General features: G+C 33.2%; 1 protein-coding gene across 1 annotated transcript in view; it reads left to right on the top strand.

The window, feature by feature from the left end:
- Positions 1 to 22,054, top strand: part of LRRIQ1 (leucine rich repeats and IQ motif containing 1) — a 109,955-nt gene that overhangs the window by 47,974 nt on the left and 39,927 nt on the right. The window contains exons 19-23 of the mRNA XM_061992451.1: positions 8,311 to 8,400; positions 9,110 to 9,234; positions 9,838 to 9,933; positions 10,277 to 10,362; positions 19,355 to 19,456. Coding sequence (XP_061848435.1) covers positions 8,311 to 8,400; positions 9,110 to 9,234; positions 9,838 to 9,933; positions 10,277 to 10,362; positions 19,355 to 19,456 — 499 coding nt within the window. The remainder of the gene's footprint in view (positions 1 to 8,310; positions 8,401 to 9,109; positions 9,235 to 9,837; positions 9,934 to 10,276; positions 10,363 to 19,354; positions 19,457 to 22,054) is intronic.

Below are 22,054 nucleotides of genomic sequence, written 5' to 3'. Positions count from 1 at the left end.
AAGCTGTTGAAACTACAGTTACAAATAAAAAATTTCAACTTGAAATAACTTGTGTAAGTTATTTCAAATAGAAGATTTAACGCTAGTTTCAAAAAATATATGCTTACAACTTAATTCCATCTTTGCTATTTATTTTCTAAATACTTTTTTGTTCTTATTTTGGAAATAGGGACCTTTTGTCTTGAAATTGAATAAAATTTTCTTATGTGACATGAACTTTGAAACATTAAAAGTTAGATGACTTTTAGTTACAAATGACTTAGTGGTTGATAGGACTAGGACTGGACTCGATCTCAAAGGTTTCTTCCAGCTGAAACAATTTTATGATTCTATGACTCTAAACTTGTGACTGCTCTTACTACTTTGTGCTTCTACCTGACTTCCCTTACTTTGACGAAACTGAAAGCTAAAGTACATCTTTCTTTTGTATTGTTTGTTTAATATTCATTCCCCAAACTTGATAGAAAATTTGGGTTATCTTCCTTTGAAATTGTGTAATCTTTTAATGTATGGTATTTAAAGGGTAGGGATGGGAGATCACTTGTTTTTTTTGTTTGCTGGGTTTTTTCATTCATTGCTGCATCAAAGTTTGGATTATTTATTTTTAAAGAGGTAGAAAAGCTTGGAAAAAGGCTTATATGGACACAACTACAGTTTGTATAGTCTAACAGAGAGAGTAAGACCTTAAGATTCTTACAATTTTAATTGGGAAAGTCTGCATCCAGGGTCTTAGAGCCATTTTGAGGTGTACCCTAAAGGTGCCAGGGGCCTGATATTTGTTGAAGTGGTGGGTAGGAGTATAGATCTCAAAATAATTTTGAGACATACATTTCCGATACTTACCTGAACCTCATCTAACCTCTGAAGCTGAGATTGCCATTTATCCATCTTTATCTTTTATTCTTGTAGTCGGCAAAATATGTAGGACCTAGCTTTCTTTGAACACTATTAGGCTTAAAACAAAAATGTATTTCTAGAAAAGTTTGGGTCATGAAGGTTAAGAACTAAAATAAGATTCAAACTTTTGGGAAGTTAACAATGTATGTATGTGTTCAACCATTTTTGTGAACAAAGATTTTTAGGATCTCTGAAATTTTCATTATTCATTTACTTTTGGATATTCTAGAGTAAATTATTTCCATAATTTTAGTCATATGTATTTAGAGAAGTCACATAGATACTCATATGTATTAGAATTTGACAGAATAGTTAGTTTTTTGAGTTTATTAAACAGTTTAGAACAATGACATTTGGAGAAGACATCCTCCAATAAAGTTTTCTTGAATGTTTTTCTTAACAGAATGTTGAGATTTTTGTCAATATATCGTTCCTATAATTTGACAGCCACATAACTATATGTGTCTTCTAATTTTCCTACGAGAATGTACTCTAATAATTAACCATTTCTTGTAAGTCTATAAAATCTCTGAGGGTCAATTAATCATTGTGATGTTTCTCTGGAATCCATACGATATTCATTACTTTTCTTGGCTTGAAATGTTGTTTGGTTTTAGCAGTCATAAGAATGCAGCTGTGCCCAGCTTACTTTCCTAATTCTCTTTTCATATATAAAGACAGGGTTGGAAAGGAAGCATTGCCAGAGGTTAAAATAACCTTTGTTAGGGTGCTAACCTATTTATTTTCACCACATAAAATATGAGAAAAAGCAAGAAAGACAAACCTAGAGAAAAAAGACTATTTTTCCTGTTGCTTGCACTGCAGAGAACCTTTTTCTATGAAAGGTATATCCACTAAACTGCCTAATTAAAAAGAAATCTGTGTACATGTCGTGGTTTAAACCCCAGCCAACAACTAAACACCATGTAGCTGCTTGCTCATTTCCCTTCACCCACAATGGGATGGGAAGGAGAATCAGAAAAAAACAACAAACCTCATGGGTTGAGATAAGAACAATTTGCTAACTAAAAAGTCATATTTTCATTGTTATTATTTTTCAATGTTATTACTATAATAATTGTAATTAAAAATAATATAACAAAAAAGATAAATTTGTTTTTTAAAAAAAAAAAGTGTTGCAGAATGCAATTGCACTCTACTTGTTGACTGATACCTGAGTGGCAATCTGCCACTGCATGCCAACTTCCCCCGGTTTCCATACTGGGCATGTCCTATGGTATGGAAAATCCCTTTGGCTAGTTTGGTTCAACTGTGCTGGCTATACTCCCTTCCTGCTTTGTGTGCACTCCCAGCCCACTCTCTGGCAGGACAGAGTGAGAAGCAGAAAGTGCCTTAAACTGTGCAAGCACTGCTCTGCGGTAACCAAAACATTGCTGTTAACACCATTTTCAGCACTAATCCAAAACATGCACTTTACCAGCTTCTTGGAAGAAAGTTAACTCTATCCTGGCTCAAATCACAACACTACAGTTTTCATAAAATTGTTCAAAGCAATACATTTACCTATAGCTTTACAATGGCAGAACTCAGATAGAATTTTTGTGGTATTTGAAATGGAATAATAATGCGACTAATAGATGATTCAGTTAAAGATGTTCATATTTTAATCTGCCTTAGCTTTGAAAGTTTTTAGAAAGTCTGAATCTGAATTGATGCTCACTTTCCTAACACTGAACTAAGGTTTACATATGAACTTGTGTTTCTCAGAAAAGCTAGCCCATTGAGTAATCTGATTACTGAATGAAAGAAAAGACTAAGTGCACAAAGCCATTTAGATCTTTTATTTCAAAGGAAGTTTTCAATCACAGTCGATCAACAACATATAAATGAACATTAAAAAGTGGACTGACTAGTCCTTCTTTATCAGCTGTAAGACCTAAAAATTTGTGATTTTTAAAAATTTGTCAAAAGTTACAAATGTTTTTAAAGAATGAATTTGTAGCAAAGAATACTTAGGCCTTCTTGGCAGAAATGAAGTTTAGTTTAAAAAGAAAGATATTGCCCTGGAGTAGCATGATCTTTGAATGACATACTCCACAGAGTGAAATATGTTTGCCAGGAACCAAGAGAGAAAGTTACAGCTTTCTGCCAGATGAAAGAGAATATAGCTGGCTGTGGTATGCCCTTTTCTGCTGTGAGTATCCATAAAGTTAACCTGCATCATATGATCCTTCTGCCTGACCACTCCCCCTCCCAGTCTGAGCAATTTAACCTACAAGATGTCTAACACTATGAAAAGTAGTTCTTCATGTGTCATGTATTGCCCCAAAAAAATTTCTGTCAGCTTATTTGAAGTAGTCATAGAATGCTGTTGAATGTTCTGCCTTGAATTAAAGTACTGTCTTTCACTTGTCTCTTTTATTTTCTTGGAATGAACTAGACTGTAACTGCTCTATTAAAATACATTCACTGGGAAAGAAAAAATTAGGGATATCACCACCCTGAAAAATTTTCTTTAAACTTATAAAGAAAACTAGTGGAATGATTAATTCTGATGTATTTGAATGATTAATTCTGATGTATTTATTTATTTACTTTTATTGCATATTACATGTATTGATAAGGAAACAAAATGTAGAAAGAGCAGATACTTTGTAAAATGTGATTGAAAAGGCAAAACCAAGCAGGTGAACAGCAAATGCCACATGCTATTTCTGTGAAATTGTAATGCAAAAAAAAATTTGTATTTTCAAACAAAAGGTAATTTTTTTCCCTTCTCATTCCTCCTGTTTTGTTGTAATACTATTAATTTTCTTCTGCTTTTTTATATTCTGTTGGATACTTTGCCTATTTTTATCTTAAGATACCATATAAATAAAACCACTACATAAATATCAATAGAGTGTATTTGGCTAAACTGTTACTGTCCTGAAAACAGTGAATGGGTTCATGAGGAAATGAAAGAAGAGAAAAAATACATATAAAGAGTTAGATCTCAATAATTTTCAAAAATAGTTTCATATTTTTGGCAGATTAATCTTGTGATTCTGAGGTCCACCATGTTTGGAAACCTGGTATAGCTACAGCTCTCATGGCAGTCAACATGTTGACCTTTTGGAGTTAGTCTGTATTCTCTACAGCAGTTATATGCTCTGAGCAACATTAAGCATTTTCATTCTTTCTGGATTGACAGAGATGACCTTTGAAACACACTGACTGCATGGTTGTATTTGTTATAAGTTAGATTACTGTTTTAAGCTGAGGAGTCTTTTCCTAGATGTTAGCAGAAAGTCCTTAAACCACCAATTTCCAGAGTCTTCCATGGGAAGGATTGTCCTCAATGTGTGCAGCTTCTTTCATTCTTTCCATAAGCATCTGCTCCCTTAAAGTGTTTAAGAAGTGGGTGGAGATTGTACTTAGGAAAATGGTCTAGTGGTTGATAGGACTGGGACAAAGGCTGGACTCGATCTTAAAAGTCTCTTCAAATTCTAAAGGTCTCTTCCAGCCAAAATGATTCTATGATTCTTCTGGAAGCAGAGTGCTGATGGATATAGATATTTGATCTGACTCAGAACAGAGTAGTTAGATATCAAATGTTGGCCTTTCTTTTCAGCCTGTGTTGTTAATGTCTTCTTGCATCCTCTGCTTCTAACCATAATAGAGTTTTAGGGATTGGTTTGTGTTTTATTATGCTCTTGTGATCCTTCTTGATCTAAGAGAAATTAAAGGCAATAGGTGATAGCATTATTCTCAGTTTGAACAGTTAACCTGCTGAAGTGCTCCAAAGCTGTGTATATGCTTGACATTGTGTCTGGTGTTTTTTTGTTTGTGGTTTGAATATGATTCAGAACAGCCCAAATTACATATGTAGTCGTTATAAAAGAATATGTAGCTCCGGAATGTAATGCAAAGCATATAACAGATGCCTAGAATTAGATTGTATAAATAGCATTTCCACTAAAACTCTGTTTTTCAGTAGCTCATTCACTTCCCATTAAAGTTAGTCAAGCCGTTCTCACTGACTTTGGTGGTTATAGAATTGGATTTTATTTCTGAGACCACAAAAGTTTAATGTTTGATTTTAAAAAGTCATTACATTTTGCAAAGGAAGGGACAGAATATTTGAAAAATAAAGAAATAGCAAAATTAAGAAGGTTATAGGTTATATGTTATGTCATGAAAAAAAAAATCCGTAAGTCTCCAGGGTTCATTAATGAACTGTAAAATCAAAGAGGAGAAAAAAACACTATAGGATCAGACTCTCAGAGGGTAAAAAATGCATGTGAATCAGGAAAAATTAAAATTCAGAAAGAAAAGCCCCAAACCAAATATATTCACACTTTCTTGTTGAAGAATAGTATCAGATATAATTGCATTGTGTTTAATAGTGAATTTGGTCATGTAGTCTTTCTAGTCTTGTAAGTATCTTGTTTGTGTCCTAATCAGGAGCTAAATGAAAACTAACAAAGAATCTAGCCAAAAAAAAAGGCCTAAATAAAACTAAACCAAAAAACAAAATAAACCATTTAAAAAATTGCCAAATATTAAACATGTGCTTCAAACAGTAAATTGAAAGTGAATATATTTCTGTAAAGTGTTAACAAAAAATTAGAAATGTATGTTGTGTGTACTTGTGAAAACTGAAACTTTTTTAAAGTAACCTGTATGGTGTTTAATTTGAAACAAACACTGGAAATAAAGTGTGGATGATACAGAAGCATAAGAGATTTTCAGATCAACTCATGTGTGTTAAATCAACTCTATGTGATTTACACATACATTATATACTTCAGTATTTATGAAACTAATTCCTTAATTTGACTTTAGAAATAAATATAGCATGCCTATAACGCTTTATGTAGATCATGCAATCAAACATAAGCATTTTATTTGTTTTGTAATTAATCTCAAATTGGCTGGATTTTTTTTCTCTTAATGGACAATAGCAGTAGAAATGGGTCTAGTTTTAGCCTTAGGTATTGGTAAACTCGTCATAAACTTTGCTTTAGTTATAATTTAGTACTGTGTTTATGGGAGAAACATGCACAGAAGTTTCTTGAATTTAATGCCATCGAAATCTCTAGGGATAAATGTAGTAGAAGAGCATATATTTGAAAATCAATTTTGTATTTGCTTTTATTGGCCAAAGCAAATGAAAGTGTGGTGTATTTTTATAATCTGTTACACATTCATAGGAATGCCAAATGTGCTTAATGATAAATCAATTATCTTTGAATTAGGCTTTTATATTTTCATTGATATTTCTTTTCAAAACTTAGAACACTGAAAGACATTTTATAGGCTATGAAAGAAATAAAAACCCTGTGGAGAATATTAAATTAATAAATGGCAAACTCTGGACTAAGAAAATATTTGTGAGAAAAATTTCATCTTAAATATTAAGAGCAAAGAACTTCATTTGGGTTATGGTACAACTGTAAGTCAAAAGGATTAAATCAGTGTACTGCTTAAGTGATTCTTGTTCCAAAAAATTGACTATAGTTTTTGAGTGTTAGTTGGCATGTTTCATTATTTTATTGATTTCCTGCTGCAAACAATTTCATCAGAGAGGGGAAAAAAGTTAAATAGCTAAAATGCAAGATTGATCTCAAGTCTGACAGCAAAGCTTGAATCATTTTGCTGCTAATGAGATATAAGTACCCAGATAATTAATGGACATATCACTGTACACACCAATTATGTTATGTTGATTGATAAGTAAATTGTACAAGTGGAAATCTGCCCCTCTGTTAGCTGTATTGATCCTTTCACAAACAGAGGAGGAAAAAAATAATTGAGAAATTTGCCATTTTCATATAACTTTATATACTGGCAAAGCTGAAGTCGTGTCTTTTGCAGACATTGAGTTTGCCTGTGACCAGGATGCACGCCCACACTTAGAAAATAAATAAAAAAATTCTCATCTGAAAAGCTAGAAATATTATTTGCATAGTGCAATTTAAGAATAAAGAAAAGGAAGACACAGAGAAATAATATCTAATTCCACTGACAGTTTTTGGTCAGGTTTTCTCCTTTTTTTGCAGTTAATCATTTTGACCAGTCTGCCCATGACTTCAGGCAATTGCTAAACTTGAATATGTCATCTTTGTCTCTGCTGACATATGAGCTTGTCAGTCTTCTGTGTCCAAATTGTACCGATTTCATACCTTTAAATGATTGCGTTTGGGATTTGGTTAATGACAATCTGCTTGTGGAACAGATTTTAACTGTGACCTTTTTTTATTTACTTTTGGTTTTTATTACAGTTGTTTGAATGAACCACTCAGTGGTTATTAGCATAGCAATAATCACTGAGACATAGTTTAGTGGTTTGTAGGTAGATGTAACAGTTAAATAATGTGCTACTTTTGTTGCATGCCTCCACAGTTTACTTACATAGATTTATTAACATACACAATTTCCTAAGAGAAGAGGTGTGGTAAAAAGGGTAATGTATATTTGTCAGTAATTGAAACAGCAAGAAGGGGAAGAATGGTAAACTACACTGTAAGGTATCCAAAGCTAGGATAAATTCTCAGGGTCAGAAATCAGTGCAATCTGAAATATTCCATGAATGGGAAAAAACTAGTCCAGTCTTATAATTTAGACATTTTCAAAAGAATGAACCCCAGGCTCTTGGCTGCTGAAGTAAGAATAGCCTGAATGACTGGGCCCTGTGTAAGTGAAGCCAAATTCTTCAGAGGTATTTACTTACTGTGTGGGAGTAATTTACTTCTCTCACTTATTGGAATATATTGAAAGAACGTGTGGTCAAAAAAACTCAAGGATGTATAAGAAAAATTAGTCTTACACAGATTGAGTTTGAAACAAAATCTAAGCTTTGCTTTTATGAAAGAAAACTAAATTATGCCTTGAAATGCTGGAGACATCAGTTAGCCCCTAATTCTGTCATCCCTTTTCATTCTGAGCAATTATTTTAGTTTGCAAATTATTCTATTACATCAAAAAGCCCAGATTAATAAAAGGAATAAGTACATTTAGCACTTTTAAATCCCAGATTTCAATGAAAACTATTCATCAATTCAATTCAACTCAACAAAAAATTTGACAGAATTAAGCACCTACATCTGGAAATAAAATAGTCAAAAGCAGCTAACAAAACTGTTCAGGTTTGGCAAGCTTTTTAATAGTTTAGGACAATGTTGGGATAAGATTACAAGAATTTAAGGAGATTTGTATCTTATTTAAAAAACAAAACAAAACAAAGAAAGCCACAAATACTGTTAATCTGATTTGCTTAAAATAAAAAAGTACAATACAGCTTCTCCAAAGGTGTTTTAAGTGTGATTACTCTGAAGAAGGCAGTTCTGATATACAACTTGAAAACAAGTAGGAAACAGTATGTAAGACAGTTTAAAAGAGACTTTGCAAAAGTTATCAAAACTAAACTGATTTTATCAGTGCACTACTTGACTTTACTCGTTCATGCAGGCTGCATTAGAGAAGGAATGGCTAACTCTAGATTCCACCCGTTTCCCTTCAAAAACACTCCTGCTCTCAAACCAGCTGCACTGGCCAAAGGTAACATGTCACAGAAACTTCTTACTCTTCAGTCTTTATTTTTTCCTTAAGGATATACTATTCTGGAGTGATTAATATGACAATCTATTGACTTGAAAAACACAACTACTTTTAGAAGTCTCAGACTTCCTCCTCATCTCCAGATGCAATTTTTCTTTTAGATTTTCTTTTATTTACTTAGTTTTTTCTTTATTTTGGGATTTATTTCAACACTTTACTTCACAGTAGCAGAAAAAAAGATGATGTGCTTCATCTGCACATTTGGCAATGGATTAAAAATTGCTAGTTGACACATACTTTAAAAATACTAAGATCTGCATTATATGACAACAGCTGAATGTTTTCAGGACGGCTAAAGGTCATTGAACTGTAATGTCCACTAGTAATTTGATAAACTTTGAAGTTTTAGCATTTTGTTCTGATAGCATTTTCTCTTCTTACAAGAATGCTATTACTAAGATTTTATTTTCTACAATTAAATGAGTCTTATAAATGTATAATACATTTTATTTGTGGAAATTAGGTATAACTAAAGTCACCTTTTTGCCCTCTTTATTTAGTTGAATGTAATATCTGTAATGGTCATATCACCATTAAGAATCCTTTCTGTTATAGTAATAGACTCAGCAAACCCTGCTGCAGGTTTATCTGCACATTTTAAACTCAAACTTGCAGGAATCATAAACTGCACTTTTTTTTTTCCTCTTAGAAATATTCTACACCTTCAAATGCCAGCAAATCTTCAAATAATTTGCCATTGTCACCACAAGAGGTTTGGCAATGTACTAACGGACCATGTTCATTCACAGCAGAAAATAACCACTTTCATAGTGGGTAAGTTAAATAATTTTTTTTCATTATATTTAATATGTTTTGATTTAAAAAAAAAAAGGAAGAGAACAAAAGGAGCATTGTTTTTGATACTTTTCCTACTTCTGGTTAATAGGATTTTATTAGATTTTAAACGTAGTCACTTGTTAAAACCAAATATATTTAAATTCAGTGGATATTTTTCATTTACTACCATAATTAAGAATATAAGAATGTGTATGCATATTTTTATTTATCTAAGTTTGACTGTAAATTATAAAACTTACTTTTTTTCACATATAACATAGATGTTTAAATAGCGATTTATAAGACTAGATAAAGATTAAAAGGAATTTCTTACACAGCTGCATTCTTTTGCAGAGAAAGGATTGAAATATGCTTCAAGTAATTGAAATGTAAACATTTCAAATTGATGGCAGACTTTTATTACTCTCCAAGATAAAGCCTTCCCGGAGTATTAAAATAGATTTTTTGTATTGTTTCCAAGCTTCAAAAGTGCCTTTAAAAGGCGCAAACAACTTGCAGGATAACAAAGGCTGCAAAATAGTCACCCAAGACCCTTCCTTATTTACCTGCCTTTAACTACCACTCATACTTTGTTTTCAGGTCAACGAAGGGAATAATGTCACAGCTCTCCGACTGGAAGGAAAAAAAGATATTTTCATTCATGTCTGAAAAAGAAGAAAAAATTTCAGAAGAATGGTATGTGAAGCTATTTTGCTTACATAGAGACTTCCAGAAACAGGTACAGTATAGTGGGCTGTTGCTGCTTGTTTTATTTAAGTTCCTCCTCTCAAGAATCTCTGTTTTCTAACAAAGTAAGAGTTATTGGAGTTACTTCTACAAGTGTCTGGGAAACGAGCTGGAATTTTTGCAATAATGTAATGTAAGAAGCATTGCAGCTATCTGTGTAATTCAGAAAGTTTCATACCAGGCATAAGTACTATACACTTGTATTCTTTTCAAGAAGTGCATTATACAATAATAAGCAGCTAGTGTAACACAATACATGTGAAATATTTAGTAAGTTATTCTCTTCCCCTAGGGGTTTTAAGGATATTTCTACTGCACAGCAAATGCTGAAGAGGGCCCATAAAATGAAGCCTAAAAAATATGGTAATAAAAATTCAGGTAAGTCAACAGTTAAAAAATGTTTCTATGATTCTATTGATGTATTTTTCTATTCTTAAATCTCAGAGTAGCATCTGTCTTAAAAAATTTATTTGCACAACATTAAAAATTGCTGCAAATAAACGTGGAATGTGAGTCAGTGAAAGCAACTCAGTTTAAATCAATTAATTCCAGTGATAAAGTACTCAGATTTTAAAAAACATTCTACTTGATTTTGAGGTTGAATGACAGTTATGCTAAGCAGAGATTTTGTTTCTTTTTGTGCCTGTATCTCTTTTTCTACATGTGGAATTTATATTTCTGAATTTTATACTTCTTATATTTTCCTCTTGGAGGAATCTCAGGTTAAAATTATTGACTTATGCAGAAATTATTTATGAAAAAGTTTGATACACAGGAAACGAAGTCATATTCTTTGTATTACATATGCACAGTGGATTTTTGTAACATCCAGCTTCTCTGTAATTGTCTTTGGTTCTTAAGTGCTTCTTATGTCCATGAACCTTTCTTTGAATCATTAACTGTTGGTATGATGTGCTACTACAAATGTTAATAACATCATTGCAAGTGTAAGAAACATTCAGATATGTAAGAGGCTGATTGACGATAGTACCTGACTCTAAATGGTCTTTGGAAAGTGTACTTTTGTTTACATGTAATTTTTTTTTAATTATATCACAAATTGCAGTTAATTTTCGTCTTTCGTATAACTTTCAAAATCTCTTCAGTATTCAGTGTTGAATTTTCAAAGACATCTTTCTCTTGGAAAGGAAAGAACTCAACCTACAGATAAAGTTAAGAAAAATGTCTGTATATTTTGTTCCACTTTAAATAGCATGCCTAAGACCAAGTTTGCCAAAAAACATCTCTAGTTTAAAAAAAAAAGAAGTGGGACAAAGGGGCAAAATAGAAGTATAATCAGCAAACCATGGGGTTTTTTTTATTCTATTTTATCTTTACAGTGTATTTAAATCTGCATAGCTTCCCATGATGCCCTATCATAGAATCATAGAATCCTTTTGGTTGGAAAAAACCTTTAAGATCATTTGAGTCCAACTGTTAAACAAATACTGCCATGTTACTTCAAAAAAAAAAAAAAGTAGTAAATATCTGGTGTACAGATGAGGTTTTTGGTACATTTGGTGGCCTCTATGTCATTATTTAATGCATAGAGCTTATTGGATTGTGTCATCTTTTTTCCATATGCTCTCTGGTTTATGTTAGTAGTAATTAATCCAGTCATAAACGTCTGATTGATCATATCAAAAATTCTGTTCTGGTTTTGCTCTAGTTCTAATGGATTTTTTAATATGTTTCTTTGCACTTTGTTCAGATTATTCAATATGATATATATGAGTTGAGCTTTTTAATGTATTACTTGAAATAGTCTCAAAGTCTTTTAGTACTTTTTTAAAAAGAAGCAAAACTTTTACACAATGTTTTTATAGGTTCAATTTTATTTTTCCTGACACTACCTCATATTGGAATTTTTTGTCTTTCTGACTATTACATCAAGCACAAAAATGACCTGTATGTACAATTTTCCTGTATAGTCTTTTTTTCTCTGAGAAGCAGAAGATGTAATCTCCAGAACCAAGAAATATAACTGAAAATACTGTGCACTCGCTTGCTTTTTAGTATAATGCTTATAAAGCCAACTATTCTTTCTCGTACAGCACACTGACAAAGTCAGTACTTCCTTGGTCAGCAAGGAACAAATAGACGTTATTGTTTAAAACAAGAATTTTTATCTTAAACTGATGCTAAACCTCCGCTATTGCACTAAAAATGATCCTGATGGAATATTCCCTGTGTGAGAAGAATCACCACATATATAATTATGTTTTACATCAACTATCTCCTCTGAAGTGGTGAAAGCAAGTCAGGATCTTGTTGAAGGTGTGGTTAAATAGAAGGACTTTACAGCATTTATATTAGAGCAGATATACCTTATCCTGAGGCTAATCAGCTCCAGATCAGAAACTGTAACCAGATACTTTAGGCTGACAGTATCTTTCTTGGGTCTCTGTGTGGTACAGCTCACGCTGCAATACTTACAGCAATTCCAATATAACTAGAGAGAGTTCACAGTCTTAGGCCACTGCTGTGAGTTTAACTCTGCTGAAGCAGGAATTCCTTAAGAGACTTTATTCCTTCTAATACTTAACAAAAGGTTGAAATTCATCTGAATAAGCGGATGTCAACATTGTCTATCAATGTTTCCATAGAAATTAGCATTGTATCCCCTTCATCTCCTCTGAAATGAGCTTCATCCATCTGGTATATACTGAAGCTACATATGAAATATTGAGAATGTCTTTTTAGTATTATTTTTTGTTCTTTCTTTTGAATTTCCAGGTCCTCAGTATTAGCATTGCAGCTGTTTCCTTTTTAGCTTTCTTATTTAAAATAGTTGAAGCTATGCTAAGCACAATAAAGTAATTTTATTAATGATAAAAATTCCTACCCACTAGAAAATTAACAAGCGTGCACTTAAAAGGTGTAAAACAGCAATTTTCCATGTTATATCCATTTAGTATTAGACATCCGACTTAATAAATTCTGACAAAAGCAAAACATCTAAAGGTTCTAAACACAAATCAATTATAAGCTACTAACAGTAAAGGTGATAGCTTTTATGCTAAGATTTCGTCATCATCCCTACCATCTTTTATGAGCTATTGATCATTCAGTGGCAATGTTCTTAGTTGCAGGTAATGCTAATGTACTGACAGATTTTGTACAAACAAATGGCCTATCAGTGTTTGCTCTCTGCTTCCATGTGCTGTTAAACTCATTTGCCTTAGGCCTGAGATTCACAAAAGTTAAATCAGCTTCAATTCAGTTTTACAATTGCTCCTTAACATAATCAAGACATCTGTTGGATTGGAACCTGGATTGGTCAGTCATGAATAACTTAAATTTTTAACATCCTGAGATGTGGGAATTTATTCCTTCTCTTTTTCCGTCTAAAGCATTTATCTTCTAGTGCAACAGTGATGGGATTCATTTGGTTAATTGTAGAAGTCCTCATCTGAGCTAGTCATCTGCATTCTTTTATGGAAATGAATAACCATCTTAAATACTATTATTTTTCTCCTAAAACATGATACAGAAACAGGCTACTTGAATCTCACTGTAAAAGCACTTGGAATTCTCCATTGCCTAGACAGAAAACCTAGAGTGACTAGCCGAAGGACAGAGTTAAACTGTAGATATGTAGAAGTAACTGAGAAATTATCTTACCTCACTTATCTGGCCACATACCTTCTCAGCAGTGAAAAAAATATGGAAAATACTAGCAAGTGCACCGAATCCTGTGGTTTCTATTACAAGATCTTAAAGTAGCATAACCTTATAATAGGGAGCGTTTCAGGCAATGCTTATATTGCAGTAGACCAGTCTCAACTAATGGCCTTAAGGCCTTTTATGCCCTAATCCACTACAGTTATTTGTGCTTGTTTATGTAGTTAAATAAAGTTGTGGCCTGTATTTAACGATACCAAATGTGTCTGCTTCAACTATTTTTACTCTACAGTAAGATAATACAAAAGTGTGGGCAAGAAACCAGAAGTTTTGCAGCCAAGCAAAACTGGCATAATGTCAGAAATATCCCTGTTTATCACGAGTGCGTAAAATTCCATAGCAAACATTAATGCACCTCACTGTGCGTCTGTGACTCATAACAATCCTAGCTTCCTAAAGATGTCTTGGCACAGCAGCACAGAATTTCTTTCTTAACTTTGTATTTCCTAATTTCCTTGAATCTGTGGATTTTATATTAGCCTCTGAAAGTTATTTTAAGATGACTGAAAACCTTGTCTTGCTTTCATGCATGGAGTGGTATTTCTTGCTGCCATGTAGGTAAGAAAAAGCAGCCAACAGTATAAAGCAGCTGGAGTGGACTTTGACTCCTAGAACCAGAGCACAATGATAAAGATATTTCATAGAGGTCAGCAAATGTTTTTTAGTTCTACTTTAGAATTTAAGACAGCAATGCGATAGTAATTAAAATAACAACAAAAAACCAGCACACCTCCCCTCAAAACCCACAATCCCAGAACAGATGATCTGCCTATACAATGCTGATTTGTTGAATTAACAGCAATCAAAATAAAAATCTGGGGAGTATTATTATTCCTTGTTATACTTTACATAAATGACCACTGATCTATATTTTCTTAGTAGCAGAAGGAAAGCCGCTTTTGTTGCTGCATAATCCATGTAGCAGTATCATCTGGGAGCTCTAGCCAAAAATGAGTTGGACTTCTAATTACTGTTCAGTTATGGAATAAAATGTGACCTTTCTTCCAAATGAATCTATAAATTGAATTATCTACCAGATAAGTGTCTGTCACTGTGTGCTACTTTGATTTATCATCTCTGTTGGCATGGATATGTTTCTGTTTTTCTAATTACAGATATTGCAAAACAAAAATGAATTACAAACATGTAACTTTTTTAGTTTCACATATTATCAAGAAGTTATTTAGCGAATGTGGTGCCAGATCAGGCAGACTACTCCTTCCATATTGTTTCTATAACATTTCTTACGTTTGTCCAACTTATCTTCTATATTTGGAGTCAGCCAAGCAATATGCATTAAATTACCTCCCTGGTTCCTAGATTGCCAACTCAGATCATCATCTAATAAGCCACATTTAAATGAGCATGCCAGAATAGAGGAAGATATTTGTATGATTTTGAACTATTGGACTCTTTCACAGTTCTCTGTGTGAAATCTAAAACATTTGATTGCTTGTCATCAAAGCATATATGCAGTTCATTTCCCTAGCTCGCACAGACACTGAAAAGCAGTCTAGTATTATAAAGTAATCTATGTAATATTGCCTACATTTGGGACTAGATAAAGGAAAGGACTCATTTTTAATAACAAAAGAGCTGCAGGCAATGGTTGAGGTGATCCAGGTAGGTACAAAGTCAAGTAGTCTGGCACTGTGTTAAATCCCTGTGGATTATTTAAGTTATTTTGCAGAGACTCACAGATAAATCTTCTGATAGAAATCTCTTAGAACAATTTCCATCATTTCCTTCTCTTCCCAGTTCATACGCCACCTTTACTACCGATATCTTTGTGCACAAAGAAATGTTTGAAAAATCTCAATTGGCACTAATAATTTCATGTGATTTCACTCAAAAGTCCTTGGTGTAGTTTTACCTTTGGACTAGTTGGAGTTTTCATAGAATGGGGTCAGAGGCTGAATTAGGGAAAGATGATATTTTTATGTTAAACAATTTCAATAGACCTACATAGGAAAAAAGGAATAATAATGATGAAGGAATAAGAAATGAATACAGAATAATAGTAATGAAAAGAAATAATTCCGTAATTGTTTAAAATTAATAAAAAATACTTTGGAAATCCTGAATCTCATTCTATCTGAAGAGATTTAATAAATTTTGTAAACTTGTCTTTGTTTTCTATTGAAGTTTTTTAATTAGCACAATGAGAAGAGGTTAGAACTCTATCTACACTGTGTCATATCAACAATGTATGCTGGGTGTTGGAAAAATTGGAATATATAAAAAAATTACTCTATAGATTTTTATCCATGTATAGTACCATGTGTATATGCATCTTAAAACTATTGAAAACAATAGTAATTCACACTTTCCTTAAAATATTTTTATAACTTCTATTACTTAAAGTTTTAGAAAGGACATTTAAAATTGAATGTACTGTTATTTCAAGATATTTTTATCTCGGATCTCTTGGTGATCTACTGCCCCAAACAATTTCTACCCTGAAGAGCAGTGAGTTTCTACAAATTTTTGCTGGGAGGCCCACCAAAATAGATCTACTTTATCCCTCTATGCAAAGCGAAAATGTCTACAGACCTAATAATCCAGTTTGTAAATAAAGTGATTCCATTATCAGAATAATTCTAATAATCTACCTTTAAAAACAATGGAGCTAATAATTATTTATTGTGATTTTTGTGTCATTTCATTGAATTTGTACTTTGGTTAGTAAAAGAGTTAAAATTACTCTCAAGTCTGACATCCTATGGGTTAATCTAGAAGCTGTAATCATCATACAAGATGAGAGTGGTTCTTCTAGATAATTTAACAACAGTGCAAGATACCACTGATTCTGCCTTGGGAAGAAGGTATCACCTAATTTACTTCTATCTGTATTTTCCACGATTCATTCTTATTCAAGCTTGCTACTTAGTGAGAGGTTAGCATCATTAAGGACATTCTTTCAACCAAATGCTCCTGTGATGTAGGCTGACAAAAAATACCTGTAACATTTTGATGTGTTTTGTCAATGCATTCTCTGAAATTGTCCACACTCCATTAGAGATCTTCTCCATGCTTATAAGGCAGTATCTCTGCATCATCTTGTTTATGTCAAGAGCATCCTCTGAACAAACGTGAAAACCTTGGGATCCCTTTATATTCCATTAGTGTGTAACTGAAGTGTCTACTGCAAATGTAGAGGTCTAGTCAAAAACAACTTTAGAAATTGCTGTTAAACTTCATAAGAAATTGCCCACTGACTTAAGAGGGCATTCTGAATCTTTCTATCCATAAATAAGGAAATAGGCAAACTAAAAAAAAAAGCTACTTAATTTAGTGCAGTATTGTAGATGCTTTTGAAAACTTATCTCAATAAAAACACACAAAGTCATGTAACAAGATCAAATTTAAGCTTCGGACGTAGATGGTTATGTCAATTTATTCAGTCTGAATGCTGTTTGGGTCTTTCTATCTCCTCTGTGTTCCTTTTCTATCTGTTCTGGCAGTGTCTCACATACTCATTTTGCCTTCACTAACATTCTTTGCTAAAATGCAGATCCTCTCCTTGCTGTATCAACTGCCTTGCTAAACTATTGCTGGTTTGAGATTTCAGGGTGGGGAGGGATCCTCTCTATTTTTAGTAATTCCTGCCTTTTTCTGAGTTTGTAGTTACCTTTCTAGACAAACCTCTTCTGCCATATTGTTTCTCAAATACTCCTGAGAGTGTATGTCTGCTTGTGCTATCGTCTTCTTTCACATAGAAATATATGAAACACATTTCTTTGGTTTTCTGTTGGCTTTCTCATCCTCAGTGCCATACCTACCAAACCCTGGAAACTCTTGTTCATCATTATGTAACTGCTTTTGTTTCTACATTCCTCTGGTCACTTTTTGGTTAGGTTTTGGTTTTGGAGTTATTTTTAATAACTCTCTGCTTTATTCTGCATGGTGCACAGAATTTTCACATTCTTTCTAACCCACTTTTTCCCTTAAACTCCTACTTTCCTACTGTGTCAAGCAAACAATTCTCCTTCACATAAGAAATAATTCATGAAAGTCACTTTTACTGACCTGTGTGACTTTACATTAGTTTAGCTTTTGTTAAATAAACCTTTTTTTTCAGTTTAGAAACATGGATCATTTAGACTTATATACAGTTTTGTGCTAGCCTTTGCTTCTTTCCTAAGTTTTCAAAATAACAGTTACAAAACTAATAAGATTTTATACTGTGGCATATAAAGTAGTCTACAGACTTTTGGAGTATTTTTTATTTCAATAAGGTTAGGATATGAAACAAGGTTAGTTTATTGTCTGTAATTTTTAGCACGAAAAAGAAACTGCCTGCTGTTAATATTTCTTAGGTGTAAATCATAGAATTATATAATGACTTGATTTAGACTGTGAATAGTTTTGAGCCAAAACTTTTAGAAACAGTGCTTGGCATGTATTCTGTCCTCCTTTAATTTCAAGCTTTTAAAACAGATTTTTAAGTCATTTCCATTAAATTAATCTATCCTTGACTCCCCTTTTCTTGCGAAATACCACTTAGTCCTGGCTAAATGAGTAACAATGCTTCTCAGCTAGCTTGGATCTGTAATTGCAGGGTCTGTTATTTCATTTGCTCAAAGGACAAATACCTACTTTTCCAACCAACAGTGTGCTTTGTCCCAGTACAGCACCTCAAAATTAAAGAAGCCGTGAGGCCTAGCACATTGTTTTGCTGCAAGCTTTGGAAACAGTATATATCTTTTGAGGTCCTCTCTAATTGGTGCACCTCAACAGTTTGAGTTATCCAAATAATTTCGGTTCAGTGGAATGGAAAGCTGGATTCCAACCTGTAGAGCAAATTGGAAGCATGCAGTAGATCATCTGAGAGTCTAATCAAACTGTCCAAGTATTATTTGCATGTGATGAACTTAGTTCCTCAGAATTTTGTAGACTATACTGTATTTAATCATGTAGATTAGATGATTTATTACCACATATAGAACATTTCCTTTAGTCATACTCATATCCATCAATGGCATATTTATACGACTCTTCTTTGAAATGGAAACTGTACAACTTGGCTTCACCCAGGAAGGGACACAATCCCAGGAAGTTTAACTATATTAAAAATGCGTTGGACTATATTGTCAGGACACATTTTACTGTAGTTTGGGAACCTGTAGTTCTAACTGGCAGTACTAATTTCGCGTCATTTTATGCTCATTGGTGACTGAGGAAAACACTATGGGTATAACAGTAAGATTTCACCAATACAAAGTTGACAGTGAAGAGATCATACTTTCTCGAGTGGCTTTTACTTATGGAAATATTTATTAATTTCTTTTCATTTATCAGTAGAAATGACATTTCTTATTGGAACAAGAATAAGAGGTTAAATGACCTTGTGATTATGTTATATGTTTGATTAGATGAATATCAAGGACTCATTCAAAGCCGTCCGTGTTCCAGCTTTCTGATAGTTCAAAATTATGAAACTCCATGTAATCACAAGTAAAAATGTTGCAAAACATTCTTATAGATTATTATTACTAGTACCAACTAAAAATATGAACTTGGGACATTTGAAAGAGCTTTATTTTAGAAAATGTAAGCCTTTGGGAATATAAAACCTACATTTAAAGATATTTTCACTTATTAAGTGGCTGAAAGGTGAAAAAGTGCTTGAAGGAATGAATGAGCCAGATCTGACCTTTGATTTTAACTTATTCTTGTCATCTAGACCCAGCTGTGCGCCTGGCGTTGTTCAAAAACAATGAAAATAAACATCTCCATATGAAACCACCAAGGAAGACACAGCCTATAACTGCTGGTTACTTTGAAGGTATGAACATGTATTTCACTTGATCTCTATGCATATAACCATACATATCTTACAAGGTCATTTCGGCAAGACCACTTGAAATGTAAAACAATATGCACAAATAGAAGGCAGCAGGAGTTTAAAGTCCTTATCTATTCCTGGATATCTCAAATTTCAATGGTGAAGCATTTCAATTTCAATTCATTGGGAAGGATGTTCCTAAAGATAAATTCATAATGAACTGATGCCTAATTTATTTATTTGCTGTTGTTATTAAATGTTAATCATATGAGTCATCATCATAAAAGCATCAAAGTGTATCACACTGGTATAAAATACTGTGCACTAGTATAACATTTCATAAATGAAATAACACTTCACATTCTTCATATCATTGTCATCTTTTCTCAAGCTAGCCATTAATTCCTGGCAATAGTGAAGTTCATGTTAAAACTCCTTTGTTTTAGTACAATTAGAGTAAGACCAACTCTGCTTAAAATACCCTTGTTGTAAGAACCTGAGCATCTCCAAAGGCATTGCTTTTAGACTGCTTTGATTTCTTATGTAACCAAATAGTATGCTCAGAAATTTTTCCCTCTGTCTTTTTATCTTTTTCAAAGATATTGCCATATGCTAGCTTATTTATTCCTAGTGCCACAAAGTAAAATTAAAAATACCAACACTATATTGACATTTACTGAATGAACAGAGAAATTAAAACCTGTCTGAGATAGGTAAGCAATCAATCTGAGTATACCTGAATTTTAAGTCAGTCAGCTAATCTAACTAAGTGAAAGCTCAGATTTGCCACACGTTCATGAGCACATGCTCACATTTGCTTGGAAAAAATTCTTGGTGAATTTTGAAGAGGGAAAATGTTTACCCTGTTAATTACCTTGGACTCAAGCTTGAATTTACCTAGAATATGGAGATTCTGCATATACGGTGCCCGATTTAGCATTCCCAGTGTCTCATATCCATTCCTGTGGCATATGCCTATAGGCTAGAATGGATCAGATGAAGAAATAGGACATACAGACTGCCTGCAAAACACTGGATGACTAAAACCTTCAAGCAGCAGTGAATGTTCAAAATCATGTCAATGAGATAAGCTCAAGTCCAGGCTCAGTTTAGTCCTAGCTTTCCTTTCACACATTTATCTGTTCCTGCCTGCAGACATTTCCTTTTGTTTTGGAAAGCCTGTGAATTGCATTCTAAATTTTACTGAAATTGCTTTTTGAATACAAGGAGAGAAGACAGCATAGCAGATTAGATATCAAAAAGCAAGCACTGTAGTGACACTCTTTGTCTTTCATCTCAAGGACCATTTGGCCAGCTAATAAACCGAGATTTTTTTCTAGCAATCTTTTATTGCATGCTTACATGCATGCAATCTGCTGAACCTTCAAAAAGACATTGGTCTTTCTTGAAAGACTTTCTTGACCAGAGTATAAAATTGTCCTGCCTGAGGCATTGCTACTTCAGATGATGTGGCCAGAAAACCCTAGGTTGTGATTTAGAACCCAGAGTATAGCATAGAGCATTTATTTATTTATGCGTATGTGAGGTACTATCAGAGAGAACTAGGAATTTCTAAATTTAAAATTGAGTAACACTTTGCATTTTATCTACTACAAAGCAAAGCACCTGCATGATAATTTCACAGGGTTCTGTTATCAGTCATTTCATCCCTCACTCACAGAAAAGCTTGTTTCCCATTTCCCCTCTCTCACCTTTTGACCATTTCTTCTTCTTTTGCCTGGAATAGATTTCTTTGGGTCTGTTATGCCATGGGAATTCTTTCTGCAACAAAAAGGTGGAATGTTTTCACTCTGTATCCATAAATCTTGTGGACACTGTATTTTAAGACGAGAGAACACAGACCAGTTTATTGCATGGTGGAAAGAAACTTCCTCCATTCAAGCCCGTTTACCCTCACAGACTGGTAGTCAGTGCTGTGGTAGAAAATTTCAACTCCAATCTATCTCTTTCATGAACCACTAAATAATATAAAAAGAAGAGGAAAAAAAAGCAGATTATAAATAATCCTGCTTTATTTCTATAAATTGGGAAATGGGGGGAGGAACTATAGCATAAACAGCAAGTACACATGTGTTATCTGTTAAATAACAGAATCACTGCTTTTGAAAGGGGATGCCCTCAGAAGTGAAACAATTACAACAGTTTTAGAATTTCAAACTGAAATACATCATGGTAGTGAATGTTTAAGAGGTAATCTAGTTAAAATGTACAGTGAATGTCTTTTGTCTTCATTTTGTCCTTAGTTGTGTTTAACAACAGAACTGAGACAAAAAGGAACCAAAAAAAGGAGAGGTATAAAAATAAAGAGTGCAAAGGAATAAGCTTAATGTCTGATGCTTGTGTGTTTCTAAGATAATGATTATATTCTGTTAAAATTTGCCTTCTAATCTAAGTTACTGAATCATACTGACAATGTTGGATCTTTCAGCATGTAAAGGAGTATCTAAACATAGTGAGGACATAGTGTTGATGTAATCCTCAACTGTTGTCCTGTTATAAAAGTTGCAATGAGCTGATAATGCAAAATGTTTTCATTCACTTTTGAAAACTTGTGCATAACTTAATCTTACAGGACAA

Source organism: Colius striatus, chromosome 1 (assembly GCF_028858725.1).
Source record: "Colius striatus isolate bColStr4 chromosome 1, bColStr4.1.hap1, whole genome shotgun sequence".
In the NCBI taxonomy this organism is placed as follows: domain Eukaryota; kingdom Metazoa; phylum Chordata; class Aves; order Coliiformes; family Coliidae; genus Colius; species Colius striatus.
This window is presented reverse-complemented; position numbering and strand designations above follow the sequence as displayed.